Source organism: Apteryx rowi, unplaced genomic scaffold (assembly GCF_003343035.1).
Source record: "Apteryx rowi isolate R43461 unplaced genomic scaffold, aptRow1 scaffold_247, whole genome shotgun sequence".
Lineage (NCBI taxonomy): Eukaryota > Metazoa > Chordata > Aves > Apterygiformes > Apterygidae > Apteryx > Apteryx rowi.
In genome coordinates, this window is record NW_020448830.1 from 447,206 (window position 1) to 469,949 (window position 22,744).

The 22,744-nt window shown below is 45.1% G+C and overlaps 1 protein-coding gene across 6 annotated transcripts in view; it reads left to right on the forward strand.

The window, feature by feature from the left end:
- The first annotated feature begins 18 nt into the window (after window positions 1-18).
- RRM2B (ribonucleotide reductase regulatory TP53 inducible subunit M2B) overlaps window positions 19-22,744 on the forward strand; it is a 28,460-nt gene continuing 5,734 nt past the window's right edge. Inside the window, exons 1-10 of one of the 6 annotated variants that reach the window (XM_026066739.1) lie at window positions 19-149; window positions 1,714-2,032; window positions 2,713-2,868; window positions 4,947-5,063; window positions 6,020-6,153; window positions 7,292-7,386; window positions 9,772-9,905; window positions 13,144-13,248; window positions 14,261-14,374; window positions 14,841-17,152. In XM_026066739.1, coding sequence (XP_025922524.1) covers window positions 1,739-2,032; window positions 2,713-2,868; window positions 4,947-5,063; window positions 6,020-6,153; window positions 7,292-7,386; window positions 9,772-9,905; window positions 13,144-13,248; window positions 14,261-14,374; window positions 14,841-14,993 — 1,302 coding nt within the window. In that variant the 5' untranslated portion in view covers window positions 19-149; window positions 1,714-1,738 and the 3' untranslated portion in view covers window positions 14,994-17,152. The other 5 variants (XM_026066743.1, XM_026066738.1, XM_026066741.1 and 2 more) reach the window with 5 other exon arrangements.

A 22,744-nucleotide genomic window follows, 5' to 3' on the forward strand; every position in this document is an offset into this window, starting at 1 on the left:
GCGCGGCGCCGGCGCTGCGCGGTGCCGGCCGCGGGGCTCCCGCGCGCCCCGAGCAAACCTGGCGTTTCATTCCGCTTCCGAGAGCGCTGTTCCCCTCCTTCTCAAACTTAGACGTGGTGAGGCGCTTGTGGGAAAGAAAAGCGTGAGAGGTGAGTGTTGTGACTTGAGGGGGCTGTGCTGTTTATCGTTTTGTGACTGCAGAGAGTACTGGAAAAAAAAATAAGGGTAATAAATAAATACAGTCATCCAGGATTTGGAGCTTGGCTGTGTTTGGCTCCTGCTTTCCTGCTCAGTCATGAGGAGGTCACAATCTGTTGTTAGTTCAGCAGGGCCCAGCAGCCTCAAAGTAGGCCTGGCTCCTGTCCTGCCATGGTACAAGTACTGATTAAAGCCATCCTAGCTATGAGGAGTTTGCTCTCTAAATAGACACCACACAACGTATAAGACATGGAGATACCATGCAGCTCAGTGGTCCGAGGCACCGGGTGCTGTTCAGATCCCCAGCCACTGCTCTGGGAGCAGAAAACTGGGCTGCCTGTCATGTGTTTTAGGGGTATAGGAGCTTGAAAATCACCTGCAATTTGCTATACGTAGAGTGATTTTTGGAGTCCATTTTTCATGTGTCATCACAGGCTTTTCTTGCTCTGTTGGGAGTCCTGTCACCAAGGTTCACCTGAGTTTGCCTGAGCCCTTGCTTGCCAGGATGAACTGGGAATTTGCAGGGCAGGATGGAAGAGGCTTCAGTTTAGGCAAGTCAGCTCTTCTTCCTGCCCACCCGTAGGAGTTGTGATATATGGAAAGCCTTGGTGTTATCAGACCGGCCTGTCTTGTGACYCTGGTGGACCTGAAGAGTTCTGCCCCCAGGAGGCATCTGAGCTCCTTTTGATTTCTCCTCCTGGATAAGACTCTGCAAAGCTCAGCCTGAAATGTGCAGGTCAAAAGGCTGTCTTCTGCAGAGAAACCCATAGGGTCTTCCCAGACTTTGAGGTTCAGCCTTACTCAAGCTTATGGAAACTGGGATGTACTGTATTAAATACTAGCCTAAGAAACCTTATTTTTTTCCTCCTTAAGCAATGACTTGCTATACCTATAACATGTATGTGCCCACTCTGCCTTTGAACCAGGCTTGCCCTAGACAAATATTAGTCCTGTTTTCCTCCTCTCTGGTGGGCAGAACCACCAGATGTTACACTCCTCATCTGCCATTCAGGCTGAAGTTGTCTTGCCCTAGATTGCAGGTGGCCTTCCTGGTAAAGAAAACCCTGTTTCATTACTAACGAAGCCCATACTATGCAGGGCTGATCTGAAGCCTTTGGGAGTTCTGGGATACACCTGCACTCTCTTACTGGGGTGCAGAAGAGCTTATCCTTCCTCACATCTTGAGGGTCCTTGCATGCATCATGTGAGCTGTATCACTATGCCAGCTCTGCCAGCACTATTCTTTTCCTCTGCAAAGGTCTTGCCCTGTTGTGGTGTTCAACAGAGCATATTAATATTAATTATTAATATTACTTATTTTTATTATCAATCAATAAACATTGTGTAACATTTATTGTCAGTTATCCTCTACAGCATTGTCAGTAGGATCTCAGAAGTGACCCAGCAAGGTGTCCTGCTGATTAAGCTTTTGATAACTGTGAGGTCAACAGCAATTTTTGGAGAGGTTGCAGCGTGCTGTTCCTGACAGCTCATCACCACATCTATCTTCAACAGGCATTTGGTGGCACGTCTCGCATGGATGCTGTCTGGCACTGATTGCAGGAGCCGATGGCCCTGTTCTTGCTGCTGTTCCCTGGTGTATCTCCTACATGTCGACCTTCCCCAGGTCTACTGGGCTCGTAGGTCTCTGAAGGAGTGTTGTGCCCAGGAGTTGCTGGGGAGCGAGCGTGTGTGCTGGGGGCTGTGCTTCCTCCTGGGGATGCGTGGCTCCAGGTGCAGGGGCTTAGTGCTGCCTGCATTTGGAAGGAGAAACACCTCGCTTTGGGGCAGCATTTTGGGGAAGGAGGATAACAGCTGGACAGACTTCAGAAAGGTACCGAATGTGCAGGCTGTGCTCTGCCTCGTGTCATGTGGGACACCTTAGGGCAGAGTAAATCGCTGTATTGTCTATGTGAACCTTAAGGCAAAGAGACCTGCTAGGAGGTAGGGCTGTTCCTGTATCAAACAGGACTGATAGCTGTGATCCAAATGACAATCTTAAAAAAAAAAAAAAAAAAAAAAGTCCGTATGGATCCAAAAGCTTTGATGTAACAACCAAATTAATCTGAGGCAGCCTTGGAGGTGAACTGTGGATAGATATGGGCTGGCAGCTGGTGGTAGGTGACCTTGCACGTGTTCCCGCAGTATACACTACCGCGGTGTTTGCTGTCTGCTCCCTGAGCTGTGTGAGTTCGGTTGTGATTTCCTCCTCCTACCGCAGAAAGACTTTCTCTTTTGCACTGAGTATCACACACTTCCTGGCACCTGGCAGGAGGACAGTTTGTTTAAATTGTGCTAGATAGCGCCAAGCAGAAAGGCAGTGCTCCCGGCCGCAGAGAGCGCGGATGGAGGGCCAAGGGGCAGGTGCTTCAGGAGAGGGTAACATGGCCCCCCGTGGGGGGCAGGTGAGTGTCTTCGTGGCAAGTATGGCTTTTAGGCCCTACCATCATGGTGTGGGGAAGCTGAAGGAAGGCAGTAGTGGTGCCCTTAACCAAAACTGTGCTCTGTCTGCAGAACTCCTCTCCGGGTGCCCTTGAAAATGGTTTGAAACCTAATGAAGAGCCTCTTCTCAGGAAGAATCCCCATCGATTTGTCATCTTCCCCATCCAGTACCCAGACATATGGAAAATGTATAAACAAGCTCAAGCCTCTTTTTGGACAGCAGAAGAGGTGAGCTCTGGGAACAGTGGGGTGGCTCTTCGACAGGGATCCTGGCATTTCATTCTTGGCTTTGCTGCTGGTTTGTGTTTTGTAACCTTGGGTGGAATTAATTTTATTGAACATCAGGTGTCTGCACCTGAGGAAGGCTCCCTTCATAGTCAGTGGAAAGAAAGGTGCTGCCACAGGGTGATTTAGCTGACCTGTTTTGGTGACTGGTTTAGGCTGATGTGAAACTGCATTCAAGAGAACCTCCTTTTTGACTATAGAAGGAGTCTAAATCGGATGTGGGGATCTGTATTTGTGTGTGTATATGTATATATGTGTGTATACACACACATGCATGTACACACATGCGCACACAGACAGTGCTATGTTCTCTGAACCTCAGTTTTTTGATTCTCAGAGTGCAGCTACCTCCTTGCCCATAGAAAATGTTCTGGGTGATTTTATGAGAATGCTGTTCTTAAATATTAGGTACTTATTTTCCAGAAAGAGGAGGCTAGTTGGGGACACGGGCTAGAAATGCATCCAATTTACTCCAGAGCACCCTGGTTAGATGCTTGTCCCTTTATTATAATGCAAACTGTATGTTAAGACACTTGTTTTCCCTGAGGTCTCTGGTTAGCCAGACCTGAGGAGAGCTGTCTTAGCTAGCTGCAGGTGCAGCACGGAGGCTTCTCAATGCTGTGCTGAGCTACAGCGGTTCCCTGCAGGTGAGCAGGGTGTTCAGCTTGGAGCTTCAGTGGTCTTCGCTCTCCTGTGAGCAGTGACCTCCAATTGCTGAGGGATGAGCTGGAATCACCACAGACACCAAATAGGCCAGAAAGCATACTGGGATGAAACGAGTTTGTCTGTAGAAGTGTTATTCCATTCCCTGCCTGGGAAATTTGTCCTGTGTTACTAGAAGTTAATTTAAGCTGTAAGAAGCATTTAAATTCCTGCTTGATTAACATTGCTCTTTTACTGTATTAGTGGTTCCTTCTCATACTGTCCTACCGTCTGTCAGCACATTCCCAGCTGAACTGAAAAGTTAATAGGAGTGTGTTTGTGTGTGTGTGTATATATTAAATGTGTGTCATATATAATGTGTGTATATGTATGTATATACACCATATACACAGACATATGTGTGTATACAATGTATATTATATAGTATGAATATATATAGTATTTCTGAAAACTACAGATAGACCTAAAAGTCTTTATACATACATGTTTACATAGATATGCATTATATATACTTATATATGTAAACACCTATACATGTATATAAAATATGTACATATAAACATTTTTTTTAGGTCTGTTTATATTTTTACATCTGGCCCTACTTAACTGGTGCTGTAGTTCAAAACAAACAAATAAACAAAAAAGGCCTATGCTGAGGAAGTTGTGGTTTTCTTACTGTGGCTGCAACTCAGTCTTCTAGAGGAGAGCAGTTATACAGCATTTGCCCAATGCCGTTCTTAGGAGGGATGGAAGGTGAACACCTGTCGCAGGCAGAAATGCCCTCAGTGCATCTTTTGGCACACCTGGGTATCTGTTTCTTGCAATATCAACATTCATTGCAAGTAGAAAGCTGAAGTGTCTCGGAGTGAGCTCTACTTATTGATGCATGTTCATACTCATGCCAATGAGATATTAATGTTTTTTTTGAAAATCTGATTTATTTATAATTCAAAAATTAATACTTTCTTTTAATTCCAAATTATTTCCCCAAATGCTGAAAGCTGCTATGTAAAAATAAATTAAATTCTCTTTTTCAGTAGAAATATCATTGCTGAAGTTTTAGGCCTTCTTGGATTGGAACCCTAAAAGGTTTTATGTTTGGTATGTATTTCAGAAGATTCACCCCTGTTTGTGGAGAGAGCGGTGTAAGCTGCAAAGCAATTGCATGATGTTACAGTTGCAGAAACAGAGATACTGCAGTGTCTATTGCACATTTTACATGTATTGAAATTCTTTATGTGTAAAGATTTGACAGAGGACTCCAAAATCCTGCCTCAGTGGTTTGACTATGCTGTTTTTGCTCTTACAAAATTACAAACCTAAAAGGACAGTAATGTTTTTCTTTTTCTTTTCATTAGGTTGACTTATCAAAGGACCTGCCACACTGGAACAAGCTAAAAGCAGATGAAAAATACTTTATCTCTCATGTTCTGGCCTTTTTTGCAGCCAGTGATGGAATTGTAAATGAAAACCTGGTGAGAAAGCTTTGCAGAGAGCCTAAATGCTTACTCATTTTATTAGCTAGCATCTTTTCATTTTGGTTATCTCATATCAGTGCCATAACTTTGTTACTGAATGTGTGTTCTTTCTTCCCATCATCTCACCTTTGCCAAGGGAAATAAGCAGCTTGTTTTGCTGGGGCGAATGTCTGAATTAAAGTAGGTCAACTGTGGTCAGCAAGACTCCAAATTATGTTATTCTTGGACACAGTTTTTTAAGTCCAGCCTTCTGACTGACAGTGTTGATCTCCATTTCTCAATTAATTAATTAAACTCCACGCTTCTTCATGTAATTGTGCTACAGCAGAAGTAGAAGGGAAATTGAGCTGTGTCCTGCTCAGCATTCTTTGTTTTGGCAAAACCTCTTTTGCCCTCATTAAATGGCCCCTGGAATCTTTCTGGGCTACAAGTGGGTGCTACTAAAGTGCTGGGGAAATCTCTCCTTTCTGCTGAAATCAGTTCTGGGATGCAGAATGTCTCACCTCAGATTACTGCTGATATCTGAGTGGAAATACTCATTTTAGATCTTCAGCATCTAGAACACATAGAATGTGTCATAGTGTGTATATATTTCATGAACATGTCTTTGTCATATGGTTTATTTCTTTCAATAATGAGTCTGAGGCTTTGTTCAATGTGAAGTTTTTACTGCTGCAGTATTTTGCTGTTCCCCTCCTGTGTATGTGTGCTGTCATGCTTCACTGCACTTTTTTTGCAGTATGCATAGCAGATATATTTACTTCCAGCTTGCTTTCTTTAATTTCTTCTGCATCACACCTAACTTCTTGACATAGTTGTTAATAAAATAGGGCTGAAATGTCCCCGTCCTTTCTCCATGGTAAAGATCAGTTGTCTCTCCTATTAGGCTTGAGAGTACTGTTATGCAGGATCAGTATTACTGTACTCATTGGCATACTCTTTGTTTTTGGTAGGTGGCACGTTTTAGTCAGGAGGTGCAGATCCCAGAAGCTCGTTGTTTCTATGGCTTTCAGATCCTTATTGAGAACATTCACTCGGAGATGTACAGCTTGCTTATAGACACTTACATCAAAGATCCTGAGAAAAGGTAATTCTCTGCATGTGCTACAGACCCATAGGAAATGTTGTCTAGTCCAGGGGCACAGTGGTTGGGCAGAAGCAGCTGCTTTCTGTTTCACATTGACATAGTGTTGGAGTTGGGGACAGTTGGTTAAAGCTTTCTAGGTCTGCCTCCCTGATCCCCAAAGTGGAGAGAAGTATTACTGACCAACGAACTTCCGTGGGAGTGCTGAGAAGGTTAGTTAATATTTGTATAGAGTTTTGATCATGGGAAATGCAGACTATGCGAAATGTTGTTAAAGATTAGACAAGCCCTGTGGTTACTGTGCTCCTGAGGTGCCTGCACTCACATCAGCAAAGGATCTGCCTCTGTGAATTTGGTGCTCTTTACCCGACTGGGGTTTGTAATGTATGCTAACCAATGTATTGCTTCCTTCTATTTTTTTTATTGTTGGTGCTTTTCTGTACAACTTGAACTAGTTATTTTAAAGTCCTGAGTTYTTTGGAGAGACCCATCACCTTTGTCACCTGGAGAGCTGCCTAGTCCAAGTGATAATACATTTGAAAAGAAGGACTTCCCCTCAGAAACTCCACTATGGTGATGGTCAGGCAGAGCTTGGTTTCCCAGGGTGGCATCTTGTGTGGTGAAGTCTTGTCCTGCAACCCCAAGACACAAGGCTAGTGGGAGAGTTGCAAGCTTTTCTTTCAGGTATTTAGCATTGGGAACAGAGTCTGCGCTTGTGGGAATTGTGTCCGATTCCTTTTGTGGAAAAAAGAAAGATGGACATTTTTATGGAATTGGGAAAGATGAGGTTTAGCTTCTTGAGCAGGGACTAGCAGCCGTCTGGGCTGAACTCTGAGAGGCAGCATGGCCTGGTGGATGAACACTTCTTGGATAGGTAGGAGGCCTGAATTTGCTTCCTGTTTCTGCATCTTACCTCCTCTGAGACCTTGCTAAGTCCCTTCCCCTTTCTGCACATATGCTTCCCTGTGTCCTCTTTTACCAGAGATCATACGCCCTTTGGGGTAGGGACTGTTTGTTATCTGATTTAGTTCAGAGCCTAGCATGGTGGGTTCCGCTGCCTGTTGGAGCCTGTAGAGACATCCAAAACAGATAAATCACTTTTGCATGATTATTTTGATCTTTTCTTTGTTTCCTTTTATAGGGATTTTTTATTTAATGCTATTGAAACAATGCCTTGTGTCAAGAAGAAAGCAGACTGGGCTCTGAAGTGGATTGAAGACAGAGAATCTACTTTTGGTGAGTAGCCTCTTAAAAGTTGTTTCTGTTGCACGTGCCACAAACTCATCTTCTGGGAGTGAGCTGCAGCCCTGGAAAGTGAAACAAAATTTTTCAGAGGTGATGCAGTGGCTTTGTGGGTCTCTGGATTTAATTAAAGGACTAGAAATAACTTCTGGTGAGCAYATATGATTTAATCTTCAGATTAAGCAATATAGTAATGGTGTTGCCCACTGGAATCACAGCTTGAAAAGTACTTGTGGGTTCCTCTATCTTTTTTTCTTCATACCAAACCACCCTAGCTCTTTCAATCTTTGCTTGTAGGTCTTGTTTCTTAGACTTCTGATTCTCTTTTGTGGTTGGTTCCTATCTTGTACTCTAGTATTCAAAACTGGATGGCTGAAGTCTTACAAGTCCAGCCTGAAATGGGTGACTTATTCCATGTTCTCATAGACAAAACCTGTGTGACATTAGTCTTTTTTTGCAACAGCATGATTGAGCCCAGGCAAAATCCAAGAATTAGCTGTTTGCAGTGTTTCTGGCTTGCTCTTGGGACCATGTTTCCAGTATCGTATCTCATCTCGGAGCTGCCACGCGGGTTCAGCTTCCGTCAGCCTGGTACAGGACATCCTTTCTGGCATTCTGCATCCAGCTTACAATGCTAACTCTAAAAGATATGTTGTAGTTGAAATGAATAATGGACAGACTGTGGTGGATTTCCTAAACCAAATATCCTGTATGCTTAGCGAATGTGTAGGAGATGGAGGGATTCAGGCAGACTAACAAAATACATTTGAATATCACTCTTTCTCAGCATCTGTTGTTCACAGCACTTGTTTGAATGGGTTTCCTTTGTAGTCATATATTCTCCTGTCCTGGAGCCTTCCCCCCAATTTGGCTTTGCCTGCTGTGTGCAAAGTCTCCTCTTCATCTCCTCCATTAAGCTCCCATCAGCATGGGGTGCATGAGGAATCAGAATGTTTCTTAACTCAAAAAACAATGTCTTTTGTTTCCTCAAACATTCTGCATCCTATCCAAATTTTTCTTCTTTCAAAGTACATTTCTGCTCTTCTGTTTTTCCATCTTATTGAGAAGGTTTCCCATATTTAAGATGTTCTTAGGGCCAAGGTCTTACATTTATGGAATATGAGATATGTGGAGGTGGCTGGCTGGCTTGCTTGCTTGGAGTTTCTTTCTAAATAGGGTTCCTGGCCTGCAGCAGCATTTCTCTAGCTTTGGCTGATTTCTTATGCCGATTGTTCGATTTCTGTACTTGTTTTGTGGACTCTCAGCATGCACAGAGATCCCGAATTGCACTTGGATTGATGCTGCTGATGAGAGATTTTGTTTCAGCATAACGCATTTGTGCGATAGCTAGTCAGATGAAATGTCAGTCAAGACTGCGTTTCATTCATCATCTGTTTTATGAGCAGTCTTCTACCCCTTGTCTCCAAATGTGACCTAGGAGATTTTTAGTGTTTTAACATAAATTATTTCCTTATAAACTTAAAAATATCACAGAAGCTACCATTGCTCTTCATGTTTTTCTCCTAACTTGAGCTTTCTTCAGATGAGCCAGCAGATGGCGTTTGCATCTCGTGTGACATCTGGTTTTTGAGGATGTTTATTTATTTATTTTTAAACAAACAGAAGAATCTGTGCAAATCTCATGGGGAAGAGGCACCGGCACTTAATGCAAAAGCCCTTCACTTTGGAATATACCTAGGGATCTTCTGGAGTTGTTTAAAATAGTGTATATGGAATGACATGTCTTCACCAAGCAGTCAGATGATCTTGTAGTCTAAAGAAATACATTCATGTAGGAAAACAGGAAAAAACTTCAGAGGAGACTGGGATCAATAATGCTGTGATTTTCTTGAATGAAAGGTGGGTTAACAACACAAATAACTATTTGTGTGTCTTGGTGAATTATGTTCCATGTTCTTCCACTCTTATAAGAAAATGCTTTTATTGAAGGCTCCCAAGGAGCAGAAGTTAAGGTGTTTTTTCTGCTTTATAGGAAGTTGGCTTTCCTTTTTGTATGTTAATTACACAGCCATTTTCCCATCTTTTAGGAGAAAGATATGGGAGTACAAATGCCTTAGCCACTTTGGACCATTATGCTCTTTCCCTTCTGACCTTTTTGTGGCTGTTTCAGTGGGTGCCCTGGTTCTTCTGTTCTGCCGTGTGTGTGTGTGTGTGTGTGTGTGTGTGTGGTTAAGTGCTGTTGCATGTGTAGGCCCTGTGTGCCTTGGGATCTGCTGAAAGATGTGGTCAGATATGGCACCTGGTGCCGCAGTGGGGTTACCGCTCCTCCAGTATTGGTCTGTCTGATGCAAATGGTGCATTTTGGTAACCAGCAATATACTGTTTTGCGCCTAACTGCAAATGTATTACATTAAACAGGTGAGAGGGTGGTTGCCTTTGCTGCAGTTGAAGGAATCTTCTTTTCGGGTTCCTTTGCTGCTATATTCTGGCTGAAGAAGAGGGGCCTGATGCCTGGATTGACTTTCTCTAATGAACTTATTAGCAGAGATGAGGTAATTTGTCATGTCCTACATATTGTCTGGGGAGGGAGCAAGCTTCCAGTAGAAGGGTGGAATTTTTTCGTAAAGATCCCACAGTACTGGCAGAACAGCCCACCTCTGTTGGTGGGCAGGGTGGGAGGGAAGCTGACAGGCCGGAAGGGGGACAAAGCAGGTGAGTGGGTGCAGAAGTAGTGGTGGGGCAGGAACCAGTGAAAAAGAGAATCCGACAGTGCCTAGGGGTATGTTTCTTAGGTAGGACAGAGCTCTTACAACATTGGCAGTACTGAAGGGCAAGGAGATTGCAGGAGTCTCGGTAGGTTCTCTGATAACCAGTGTCAGTAGCAGGGTTTTCCAGGGAAGGTTCACTGCCCTGATGGGAGAGAGGTCTGGTTACCCTGCCAGAGAACTGCAAGCTGAGCTCCCTAGTACTTCTCCCRCAGTTAGCCTGCTGGAGGGGCTTTAACATCACCTCTTAGGCAGCCCAGAGAAGAGATTTAGTTTCCACAGAGCAGTGCCTGATCCTGTTTCTGCAACCTGACAGAGGAACTGCAACTACTGACTTGTAGGAGGATTGGAGTCCTGTGAAGGAGTAGGCTATTCCCAGAAAATGTTTTAAAAGGGGAAAGAAACAGACTTGGGAAAAAACTGAGTTCATTACTAATGAACTTAGAGCCTAGGTGCTCTGTGTCCCTCAGCAGAAATACATGTATTTAAAGGGAAGAAATATAAAGATCAGCCATGCCCAAATTCATAATGTGATCAAAAAGGTGGAATGAATGGAGGGAACGTATGCTTCCCCACTTGTATTCTTGTGCATGAAGGGAGGCAGTGGCCTGGCTGCATGAAGCCTGGGTTGGCAATTGCACAGCCTCTGACTGCAGCATGGACTTGCTTTGGCAAGGTCCTGGCTTGCTTGTGACTCTGAACCTGGTTCTGGCTTAACTACTTCAGTCAGGTTGAAGCGACCTCCTTGTCCCAGTCCCTGTCTCCCTCTGGTTATGGGCCCCAGGGCTTGCAGATGACCTTCTGCATTGGCCGGCCAGCTGCAGGCGTGTTGCTGAAGAAGCAGCAGATCTTATTCCCCTCCATGTTCTTACATTACTGTTCTGGGATCTCATGGGTTGAAGCTGCTACAGGCCTGCATTAGAGGGGAGAGGTTTTTAGCTTAAGATGTGATGTGTCTGTCAAAGGGGCCACATGCCAGTACACTTAATGTGGCAAGCCTTGTGCTTTCTTCTCGCTGCTTCCTGGACTGCTGTCTGCCAACTGGCAGCAGTTCCTTATGGCTGGGGCATGTCTATAAGGCACCGTACAATTTATGGCACTGTCAGCACTGAAAAAGCTGAAAGACCAGTTGTATTTGCAGTATAAACATGTTGATGGTTGAACTGTAGACCATAGTTGGTCTAAAAGAATAAAGAGCTTTATCATAATGGAAGTAATCTCCATGGCTTAGATAAACTGATTTGCAAGGAGACATCTTACAAGATGCCTTTAAATAAAAGGCATTTATTGAAGAATGTGTTATGACTGGAAAATAAAACCAAACAATCCTTCAGCCTTGACCTTTCTTATGTCTTCTTTTTCTGTGAGTCATTATGAGCTGATCCATTCAAGTGGGAAAGTACTTCCTTGTTAGAAAGATGACTTGCAGATGAATGAGATGTAAAATCCTCTCCACAGCAATGTAACCGTACTTCTCTGTAGTGTCCAGCACCAAAAGACTTTTTTGAGCTCCAGTGGCATAATTCCAAATGCATAGCTATTAATTATGAGGAGTAAGACATGTTGCACAAAGCAGCTGCATTGAAAACCAGGGAATACTGCTAGAAAGGCAAAGAGAAAAAAAAAAACTTCAATAGAAAACTACATGGTGAGCTATATTCTGATGCACCTAAATAGATAAATGATGAATCCTCAGTATATTATTGAGCTGCAGACTCTGTCCCCAGCCTTTTCTTTGAGTCAGTGTAGCCTCTGATTCTTAAACGTTCAAAGCTGCTGGGAGCACCAGTGAGCAGGCTGCACTGGTCTGGCAGCCAGTCGCGTCCTGGATCTTGCTGGTGCCATTGCCCAGAGGAGATGGCGGGAAGCCCTGCAGCGGGCAGTTAATACAGTTCCTAGAGGGAGGGTATTTCCCACCCTACTTTGTTTCAGGCTGTTTTACAACCTGAAGCATGAGGATTTCATAGCCTTTCTGAAAAAGCTTTTGCTTCTTTGTTTTAACTGTTATTAATGATAACACTGGATTGTCTCTTTGCCCCTAGTCTGCTAAATCCTTCTGTCTGGTTTTTGCTCTGAATGTGCTCTTGTGGTACTCATATGCTTTAATCACCATACTGTAGTAAAAAGGAGACACAGGGTACCACAGTGCTCTGTAGTCTGGCAGAGGGAGGTATGGCTGAAGCCAGAGGCTGGAAGCTGTAGCCAGGCAAGCTCAGCTAGAAATTGAGACATGTCTTAGAGCTGCAGTCTGATAATCATCCTCAGACCCTGATGGACTGATTGTGCCCTCATGTTGTTGTATCTTGGCTGGAGGCTTTTCTGGAAATCTTGAGAATGAATGTAATTTGTTGGGCTCCGTGCAGGATAGCTGGGTGAAATGTAGAGACCTGAGTTTGGTGCATTGGGTTGAGGCACTGTAGTCTTAAATATTACAAACTTATGAATGTTGTGGTAGCAAATTCTTCACAATAACTGCACATTGTGTGGAGAGATGATTTGTTAGTCTTGGGTTTGGTTACTCTAATCAGAACTGACCTTTTTGAAAATGCTGGGAGGAGAAGCAGGGAAAGAAATGCTAGTAAAAAGAATTTAAAACAAATATTTCTATGTAAGTATCTCAAAGCTGAGAGCATGTAAACAACTTACGTTAACTGACAGATGCTTTTGCAGGTCCTGATGCAGGAGTTTTTCTGCAAAAGCTCCCTGATGGGAGGCAGAAACCCAGCAGGGTTCTGCATAAAATCCTTTACAGCAGAGCAGTTCTTAAAATATTTACGTGAATGAATTGGAGAAAAATGCATGCTGGTAGTTGTTTTGGCACAGATATACTGGATTTCAGATGTTACTAATTGGATAGTAAATGATGAGTGCCCTTATGGGTCTGCTGCATGCAGTAACATTAGGACTGTCATGAAGCAGGAGACTAGGAAGCTTAAACCTAAATGAGGCTGCCTTAAAATAAGAACACTACGTGGAGGTGGGAAAAACTAATTTTTTTTGGGGGGGGGGGTCTCTGATATTTCAGGGTCTACACTGTGATTTTGCTTGTCTAATGTTTCACTATTTGGTGAACCGACCATCAGAAGAGAGGGTCCGTGAGATCATTGTAAACGCAGTTGAAATTGAGCAGGTAAGCCTTGCCAGGACAGGGCTATGGGCAACACAGGAGGAATTTTATGCGCAACAATAAAAAAACAAATTAACTTTGAACTTTTGGAATTTTCCATATTTAATACCTGGCTTAGGCCTGGGTCTCTGATGCATTCTACCATCTTTTCCCTCTTCCTTAGCTGTAAGAATAAAAGGCAGAGACTTTCTGATGCAGTTGTCAAGTAACTGAGAAGCTGAAGCAGGCAGCTGGGTTTCCTCTTTAATGACAAAAGGAAGAAAGGAGAAGAATTTGTTAACCTCTGTCCTTCCAGGATCCCTGTCTCTTCCTACTAGTATACACATACCTGTTTGTCCTCCATGAGAGCACAGGGCTTGTTCTGGCCAAATGTACAGCGCTGTGTTCTGACTTTTTTTGAAATTACTATCAAGTCCTTTCACATGAAGTGCTAACAATCTTTAACTACAAGTTTCTGCACTGCTGAGTGTTTTTTACAATCGTAGCTTACTTCCTGCCCGTTGTCATCTTACTCCTGCAATGATGACGAATACCCCAGCTTTGCTGCACAACACTGACAGGTGTTGCATCAGTGCCTAAACATGTACAAGACTTGGTTCAGCGCTAATACATCACTATTCCCTCTGATTTGTCATTCTATAATGGCTGAAAGCCAAGGAAAACTGGAGATTTTTGGGTCTATTTCTGTTCCCAGTGGTAAGATCTCTAGGCTCTATTGACTAAGAGGTAAACCTTTCACTGAAGCTTGGGAATTTTTTTTTTTTTTTAAGTCACTAATGAAAATTCTTGTGCCTTTTTCTGAAAAACCTACTAAAAATAAAGCAAGATACAAGCAACTGCTGAAACAGAACAGGAGACACTTGTTGAGTTCAGTGATGCTAGTTATTTGTTCAGGCAACTGCCTGGGGAGCCTGGAGTATCACAAATTGCGTTACTGTGAAGGAGAGGTATCTTCTCTCCTTTTCCCACTCTTAAATTTCATTTCTCTAAATGTCATCTGTGTTTTAACTTCTAGGAGTTTCTAACAGAGGCATTACCTGTAGGTCTGATTGGAATGAATTGCACTTTGATGAAACAATATATTGAATTTGTTGCAGACCGGTTACTTATGGAGCTTGGGTTCTCAAAGGTAAGAGATGAAATTGCCAGAAATGCTGGCCTACTAGAGCAGCCCAGAAGAGCTGTCAGCACAAAGCAGTCTTTTAATGTGCCTGGGACCAGGTCACATTTAGCACTTGCACTTTCTGTGAGTGACAGCTGAAACCATAGCATTAATATATGTGCTTCGTTATTTAAAAGAGCAAAAACAATTTAGGCCATTGTTTCCCTTCAGCTGCTGTGCAGGTTTGTAATGGGAAACTTTTGCTCTTCTCAAGAGCTGCAGTCCTAGAAGGCTAATAAGCACCTTGCATGAGTGAACTTGACCATGGACCAAACTCCTGGGAAGTGACAGTACTGAATTTGCTTAGGTAGATGCCCATAAATTCTACAGCATATTACAACTAGGGGTGATCTAGTTTGCAACAGTTTGATTAGTATTTTTTTTAAAGTTGCCTTTTCAGAATCACCAGTGTAATAGTGTGTATCTTCCCCAGGTCTTTCATGCAGAAAATCCTTTTGATTTCATGGAGAATATTTCTCTGGAAGGAAAAACAAATTTCTTTGAGAAGCGGGTTTCAGAATATCAACGTTTTGCTGTTATGGCAGAAACAATGGACAATGTTTTCACCCTGGATGCAGACTTTTGATACCTTGACAAAGAAAGGGCGACAGTTTCCCTTTCCCCATCTTATTTTCTGCTGTGAAGTTGTCTCTACTTCCTCTCCTGGAATTAGTCTACTGGGATTTTTCTCCTGGCTTTTCATGGTCTTTCTCTGCAGAGTAAACACATTTTGCTCTGTGTCATTTAAAAAAAAAAAAAAAGGTCATTTTTTAAAAATTTATATGACTTTTTAAAAGGATGGCCTTTTTAAGATTCCCTTGATACATCTGCTGTGATTGCTGTCTTTAGAAAATGACCTGGCTACTACTACTTTTTTAAGACTACATTAGTGTTTTAAGAAAGCAAGCTATGTATTTGCCTCATATTATGGTATTTTAATCTGAAAACCAGATGAGATATCACTCTATGTATATATGTTGCTATAAATTATTTTCGTGGTTTGTATTTTCATGTTTATAGATTTAACCTAGAGTAAATACTTTTCCCTTTTGTCCTGCTGCAGAAAGAGTAATAAGTGAATGTGGAAAGATGTTAATAGGCTATGAGCTATAAAATCTTATTAAGCCCAAGGATACAATTTGATATCCCCATTAAACTGGGTTCTGTCTGAAGCAGTTTTCACTCTGATTGCCAACCTGATCCCTACTGGTAGAAGTTTAAGACAAAAATCATTCATATTTGATTTACAGCTGTTATTAAGCAGGTCAGTGTACCTTGAATGGCCCTTGGAAAGGCAAGCCTGTAAATAACGGAGAAAAACCACATCCTATAGTTTCACTTGTGCAGCCTGCTTTTCCCTGCTTCTCTTAACAAGTGCCTTATTAAGCAGCCTGTGGCTGGGCTGAGTTGCAGTCAGCATCGGAAACTGGAACAGCCGGCTCCGGGTGTTGGCTTTGCTCTCCCCATTGTGCTGGGTGATTTGATATTCTCCCCTTCTCAGTTTCACCTGAGCCTTGATGGTGTAAGGAGGCATATCATTCCCGGGGATTATCTCTTGAGGTACTACAAGCATACAACCTGAGCTGTAAGAAAACCCCATAATGTATTGAGGTACTTTCAGAATTGCATGTTTAATGTGAACCATTGAAATGTYGCAGAAGAGCTTTTGGTGTAAGGTGTTAAACCCTTTTAAAAACAAATCTCAAAGGAGTATGGATTATCAGCATTTTACAGATGACTGCTGTATGGTTTTCGGTGTGTTCCAGTGCTTGAAAACTTTTTTAATTTCCTGATAACACACACAGAGAATGAAGCAGCTGAAGAATGGCTAATACGCTGTAGTGATACTTGGGATGAAAAAGATAGTACTCACTTGTAGGTGGATTATTTGCAATTAGATATGCTCACTTCCCCCCCCCCCAAAAAAAAGGTGAAAAAAGTGTACATGAGCTAGACAAGGGGTTCTGCTTTATTAAGCCAAGCATTTTTTCATAATATCCAGCACTTCATGTAGAGCTTTTATTAAGTGACTTTCCTTTTGTTCCAAACATCTTGTGCTGCTTTCAGTCTGCCTGGCATAAAATGAGCTGGCAGTTCAGGATTATCTGTGATGGGATGATACAAGTCATATTTCCTTGCCAGCTCAGATGAGCCATGGCCCAGGCTGTCTGAATTCCATCAAATAGGTCCATCGCATTAGCATGGTTCCTAGTGAACAGTTGTCCCTGGGGTAAAAATAAGCAGCAAAACTGGTCCTTGCTTTTTGTTTGGTCTCAGCAAAAGATCATGATTTCTTAATGAGCATGAAAACAGGGCAGCTCTTTTTTTAGAGAACAGCCTGCCTCAGTTGCCATAAAGTACTTAGGAGGCAAAGGGGGACCTGAAGAATACAAGAAAAAGCTGGAACTGGCGTCACTCAATAACATCCTGCAGTTGCAAAAGAACTACAGACTCCAGAGAGACAACCCAGCGCCTTTTGCAAATACTGTGTTGATATGGGAGAAATAAAAATGTTGTAAACGGGTCTGTTGGAGAAATGGAACCTGTTTATAGTCTCTAAAAGCATTTTTTTGTGTTGCGACTTAAGATGAAAGTATGCAAAATATGTAAAAGTTTCATATTTGAATGTGCTCAGGTTCTCTAAATGTGTATGAGATACCAAAGTGTGGTTACAACCCCATTCCCCTATTTGTGTTTAAAATATTTATATAGTTTCAATAAAACTTGAACATGGAGAGGAAAATACCTTTGTTTGCTAGTTCTGTGCTTTATTGTGGAATCTAAAATAAAATTAGGCCATGCCAGAGTAGCTTGGTGTTTATAGCTTTTGGGTTGTGGGAGAAAGGTCCTCGTGCTCCACACTGTCTTGCACTCCACTTGTGCTCTCCACTTGATGTTTCTTCTTCTGGGGAATGGGGTTTGCAGTTGGGAACTGAAATAAAATTTTGCTTTAGAATTTTCTGGGTCAAGGAGAAACTCTTGGGGGAGGCCCTTTGGATTCAAAGAAGAAACACCCCAGAGCTGTAGTGTCACTGGGTGCTGTTGAGTAGCTGGGACTGGAGAGGAGCTACCCCTTCACCTCTCCTGGGTGTGCTGGTACTCCTTGCCCTGGTTAGTGGCCTGGAAAGCTTGTTATTTGGGGTTAAAGTGTCCTTGTTTTCTGTGACAGAGATGGCTGAAGTTGTGATCTTTTCTAGGAGGCCAGGAGCTGTAAATTGGTATGTATGAGGGCTACCTCATGCCCACAGCCCCGCCACAAGCCTTTCCTGACTACTGGCAGAGGCTGGGCACAGCGAGGCCCTGGGGCAGCTCCTGTCTGCTGGGGCCTGCGGAGACCTGCTGGGGTGCAGGCTGAAGGTGCCTGTGGGAGCTGGCAGGGTGAACTTGGCAGGTAGCATAAAAAAGCGTGTAAAAGCAGCCACTCCTGTGCAGGGACCTCACTAACCCATAGGAGACGTGAGAGGAAATGCTAGTGTGGCCCCTTGTCAGATGTGAGAGGTGCCCGAGGGAAGCTGCAGACTCCATCCCATGATGGAGGGGCAGGTTAAATAGCCTTTGTGGCACCTGAGCCATTCCTCTTGGCACGTGGGCTGGCAGCAGAGTTGTGCAGCATCCTCCAGTCCCCCTGAGGTATTGCTGTGTGCCCCAAACCAGCTCCTTTCTGTGGGGCCTGCCTGGACTGCTGTCTTCCCCGGCACTTGCATAACCTCCCTGCAAGCGTTTCCCTCTCCGAGGGTGCCAGCTGTGGGGCTGGGTGCCCTTGGTGCATCAGTGCGCAGCAGTGGGTGGCTCAGCCCCCAGGGCTGGGCATCTGCTCCTCGGCTGTGGCCGCCCTGGGTGGGGTAAGAAGGGAGATCACCTGCAGGATAGGCTAACGTGCTAGCCTGTGAGCTGCAGCAACTGGAAAAGCAGCCCGTAAAGGAGCATGAATTCCTAAATCGCCTCAGTACAAGTTGCAGAAAGGCCTCTCTGAGCCTGTGTACTTCTGCTCTGCTGCTTTATGCATCTAGAGCTGCTCAGCTCTTGGCAGGGACAAATACCTTTACAGCTAAGCTCTGGGGCAGAAAGCAGGTGTCACCCAGAGAGCACTGTTGAGGCTGGCAGGCCTGAAGGCACCTATTTCATGCTACCTGGGTTTGGCTTTGTGTATCTTACGCAGTGGCTGCTACGCTTGCAAAAAGTGCCGGGTGCGGGGCACACGCTGTGACGTGTCCCATCTATGTGCGGGCTCAGCTCCAGGCGGCGAGTGCTTTGGATGGGACGTGGATGCTTATGTCTGAGCTCACAGTGCAGATCCCTGCTATAGCAGGAGAAAGGAGGTTCTTCTGCAAGGGTTCGCCTCATCCTGAAGAACCTGTGCGCAGTGGGCAGACAAGCAGACACTCTTCTCTGGGTTTTGTGAAGGGAGCTGAGGGTGGCGGGTTTGGGTGCTGCTGTTTGTACCATGCAAGTCTTGAGCCAGGAGACTAAATCCAAACCTGCCCTTGTAGCTCCCACTATTTTCATTCCAGCGGAGAAATTTGGGTCTTAGCAAAGCTGATACTGATGAGCATCAGCCACAAGCACTGAATAAAAGCTGAGGGCACGCTCTGCATCCAGCCCTGCTCTCTGCTCAGCTGCCCGCCACATGCAAGGACACGGCGCTCAGAGAGGCAGCAACTGGCCCTGGCTCTTGCCGGGAAAGAAAAGAAAGCAAAAGACACAGCAATTAGGAAGCTTTCGGTAAACTCTTCTTGACAGCCCCTAGTTTGTATTGCTGGATTGGTGGGATTTTTTACAGTGGGTTAAGATGTGCGGTGCATGGCAGCACACTTTGAACTGCAGCTGTACCCCAGCAGCTGATAGTGCACGAATCTGATCCTGCCGCGTTTTTCTTCTTCGTCTCTGAATGTTATTAAACTGCCTCTCTGGCCCCCCTGCCAGGCACCCCCCAGCCTCCCACCGCTTGCGAGCAGAGCGTCTCCCTCCAGCCCTGCACGGCCGAGCGGCTGAGCGGGGCTGGTTTCCCTCCTGGTGGAGCCCTTGAGTCAGCAAATATTCCTGTCTCAACCACCTGGTTCCCCAGAGCTCCTTCTGGGAGAGAAACAGTCACCCAACAGTCATATGTTAATATTAAAAAAGTAGCGAAGCGTGTGTTTGCCAGGAGGATGTTTGTGTGACTGGGAGGACTGCTATCTGCACTGAGCTGTGCAGAGATAGACACATGCACATATAAAATGTATAGCAATATATACAATTATAAAAGCACAGTACACAAAAAAGAAGAGTTGAGGGAAGAAGACTATGAATGCCATCTTTTATCAAACCCTCTCCCTGGAACGGAAGGGAGAAATGATCAGCGCAATGTTAACTTAACAGCTTAAAACACAGGCAAATYCTGGCTCTGTTTGTCCTGCACAGAGTGCACATACCTGTTTCTGAGAGCAGTAGCTTCAGGCATTGGGTGGGTGATGGAAAGCAAGTCCCAGCTCAGCTTCCCACGCACGCATGGAGAGGCAGCTCTGTCGGGTCCTACAGCTGTAGAGGGACTATCAAAAATTAAAGAAAAGTCCACGGCCAGCTCAGTTTGTAGGACACGTTTGCACAGCTGCCACAGAGACAGATTCAGGAATTCCCTGTTGCAGCTTTGACCTTTCCAATGAAATAAAAGAGGATTTGTGAGTGACAGGCGCAGGATTCATATGAGAAGCAGCAGCGCGGAAGGGAAAGCGGGAGCCAATATCACTGCTGCTTGCAAAGCCTGGCTGTCCAGAGGCTCGCTCTCTGTGGATCCTTGTTCCTCTCAAATCCGCTTCAGCAGCTTACCCAGGAACCGTATCCCCCATAGGGGCTGCTGTTTCTTTGCATGTACCATTCATCATGGCATTGGCTCCAGAATAGCTGCTGGCAAATTCGCGTGGACAAATCTTTATTGTCAATCTCTTTTTTTGCTGTACTGTATAGTTTGGTTAATGTTACTCTGGAAATGGCCCCGGGTAGCTGCTCTAATGGCAGTACTGTGTTTGATAGCGCTGAGGACAGCCCACACCATGCAGGTGTGGGGTAAGTCACTGGCCATGCTTTACGCCATGGATATTTAGTCCTTTGTGGAAGCAAAGTCACGTTTATGGATCGCCCTGACCTGGGGAGGAGGAATCCCTTTTTTCTTTGCTCTCTGTTGGTCTTACCTTTTAAAAGGTATCTCTGTAGGGCAAGGACAGYGGCTTACAGGCTCCCTGCTCAGTGCCCGGGTGACAGGGTCCTCCTCACCGTGGCGCTGACATAACCTGAAGCTGGTTGAGGGTGAGCGCTGATGAAACGCGTTGCAGTGTGAAGCACCCGAGCATTGCTGGGTGTCTGCATGCCAGCCTGGAGGAGCTGCACTCACCCCTGGGGCCGGTGCAGGTGCTGGGATGCTGCACAGCTATTTCCCCCTTTCTGAAGGGCGCAGTGCCGCTTCCGTAAGTGGCTGTGTCAGGCTCTTAGTGAGAGGGGCAGAGCAGCTGCAGGGTGCTGCACGGAGCAGCTCGTCACCGAGGGACAGGAACCAAGCACGGTCCTGCCACGGCAGGCGGGCCGCCCTTGGGCCCCATGTGTCGGGCGATGCAGGGTGGTCGGTATTGCTACAGACGGCGTGGGATCCTTTTGCGAACGCCTCTCGCTGCAAAGGCATGAGGAGGTAATCACCAATACTAGGATTAGCAGATTGATAGAAAGAAGATACTTTGGATGCTTCCAGGGTTTCACCAGTGGGGACCAGCTCTTGCTCCTGTCCCTCTGGTGCCCAGTGAATGTCAAAAAAAGTCTTTGGTGTGCACAGTGCTGATTGCTAGATGGGTTGTTAGGTGACCTGCTCAAAACCTGTTCCTAAAAGCCCCTCCTAAATGCCATGCAACACCTCCTGCTCCCTGGCCACTCAGAGAAGGAAGCTGCTGGGATGTGGCCAAGAGCTCTGGGAGGCTGCTTTTTGGCCTGCTCAGTGCAACGGTCGGTGTGGTGATACAGTGACCGTTCAGCTGTGGCTCACGCTGACGTCCTGCCTTGTTTGGACTAAGCTCCTGATAAGCTGCCTTCCAGGAAGCCTTGCCTTGAAGCACGCGGGAAGTGGCATCAGATGCAAGATCTGCAGTGCAGCAGCGAGACTGACAAACCGTGGGCAGATGCTGGCAAGCCCCATGTGTGCTAGTCCCAGTCTGGGCTGGAGCAGTCTGCACACTGGTGTGGCTGGAGCAGTTTCAGGGACTTTTCCTCTGCTAGCAAGGTCCTGTCTCAGAGTTTCCATAAGTCATTCCTTTTAGAGAGGAAACTTCCAAAATCACACTGCAGCCTGGGCAAACAGCAGAATAGTTGATGTGTGTTTTTTTTCTTGTCAGTTGGCAGAGCCAGGAAAAGTGTTAAGAACAAGTCTTAATGTGCAAATAGTTTTTACTCATTTGATGAACGCCTCTGGCACTGCAAGCTAACTTGAAATTCAGCCATTCAGAAACTTTGGCTGCCCAAGAAAGTTTCTTAGCACAGCTCCAAATTTTGTTCTGTCCAACACCTTCCCTGCGACGCACAGTGTCAAACAAGGATGCATTTCAAAACAGATCAAATTCAAGTTGTTTTACAAGGAAATGAAAGATGTGTTAACCAGTAATTAAAATGCAGAAGGTTGTTTAATCTCTCCACTTCATAGGGGATCTGTTACCAAACAGCCTGTGCAGCACCTGTCACGTGCTCATGGTGGTAGCCTCTGCTGGCCTGTGCCTGGGGGATTTCAGAGTTTGGACCGTTTGGCTACTTGCATAGTCAGTTTTGAACAATTAATTCAGTGAAGACTGAGGTTGTATGTCAGCTGTCTCCTGGAAGACGGGGTACAATCAAGGAAGCGAAACTTCTGGTTCTTCATTAATTCACTTCCTTTGGTAGCGTTTTGGATGATTGACAGGAGTGATGGAAAGGTGGTGTGGGCTTTGGTTGGCTCAGAACATGAGTACGGGATTAACCGAGGTCCTGCTCCAAGCCAGAGCAAAGTGTGTCTTGATGAGAGGCATGGAGGGTCAAGTGTAGGTGCCTGTGGGGACGTCCCAGCGCAAGGGTCTTGTGCCCTTCTCCAGGAAAGGTGCTGTGGCAGGCTGAGTAATGGCAGTCTGCAGCACAACTGAGCTGCAATGTACAAAATGCTGGGCAGAGCCATGTCACCCTACATGCATTGGGGCTCTCCAGGAAAGGACTTTGAGGACATCTCTTGGGGCTGTCCGTCATCCCTGGCTCTTCTGCGCCCCAAGCTTGTGAGTAGGCAAGGCCCAGGGAAGGGTTAGGTGTTCCTGAGCAGCAGGGACATGCCTGTGGGTAGGATGAGTCTGAAAGGCAAAA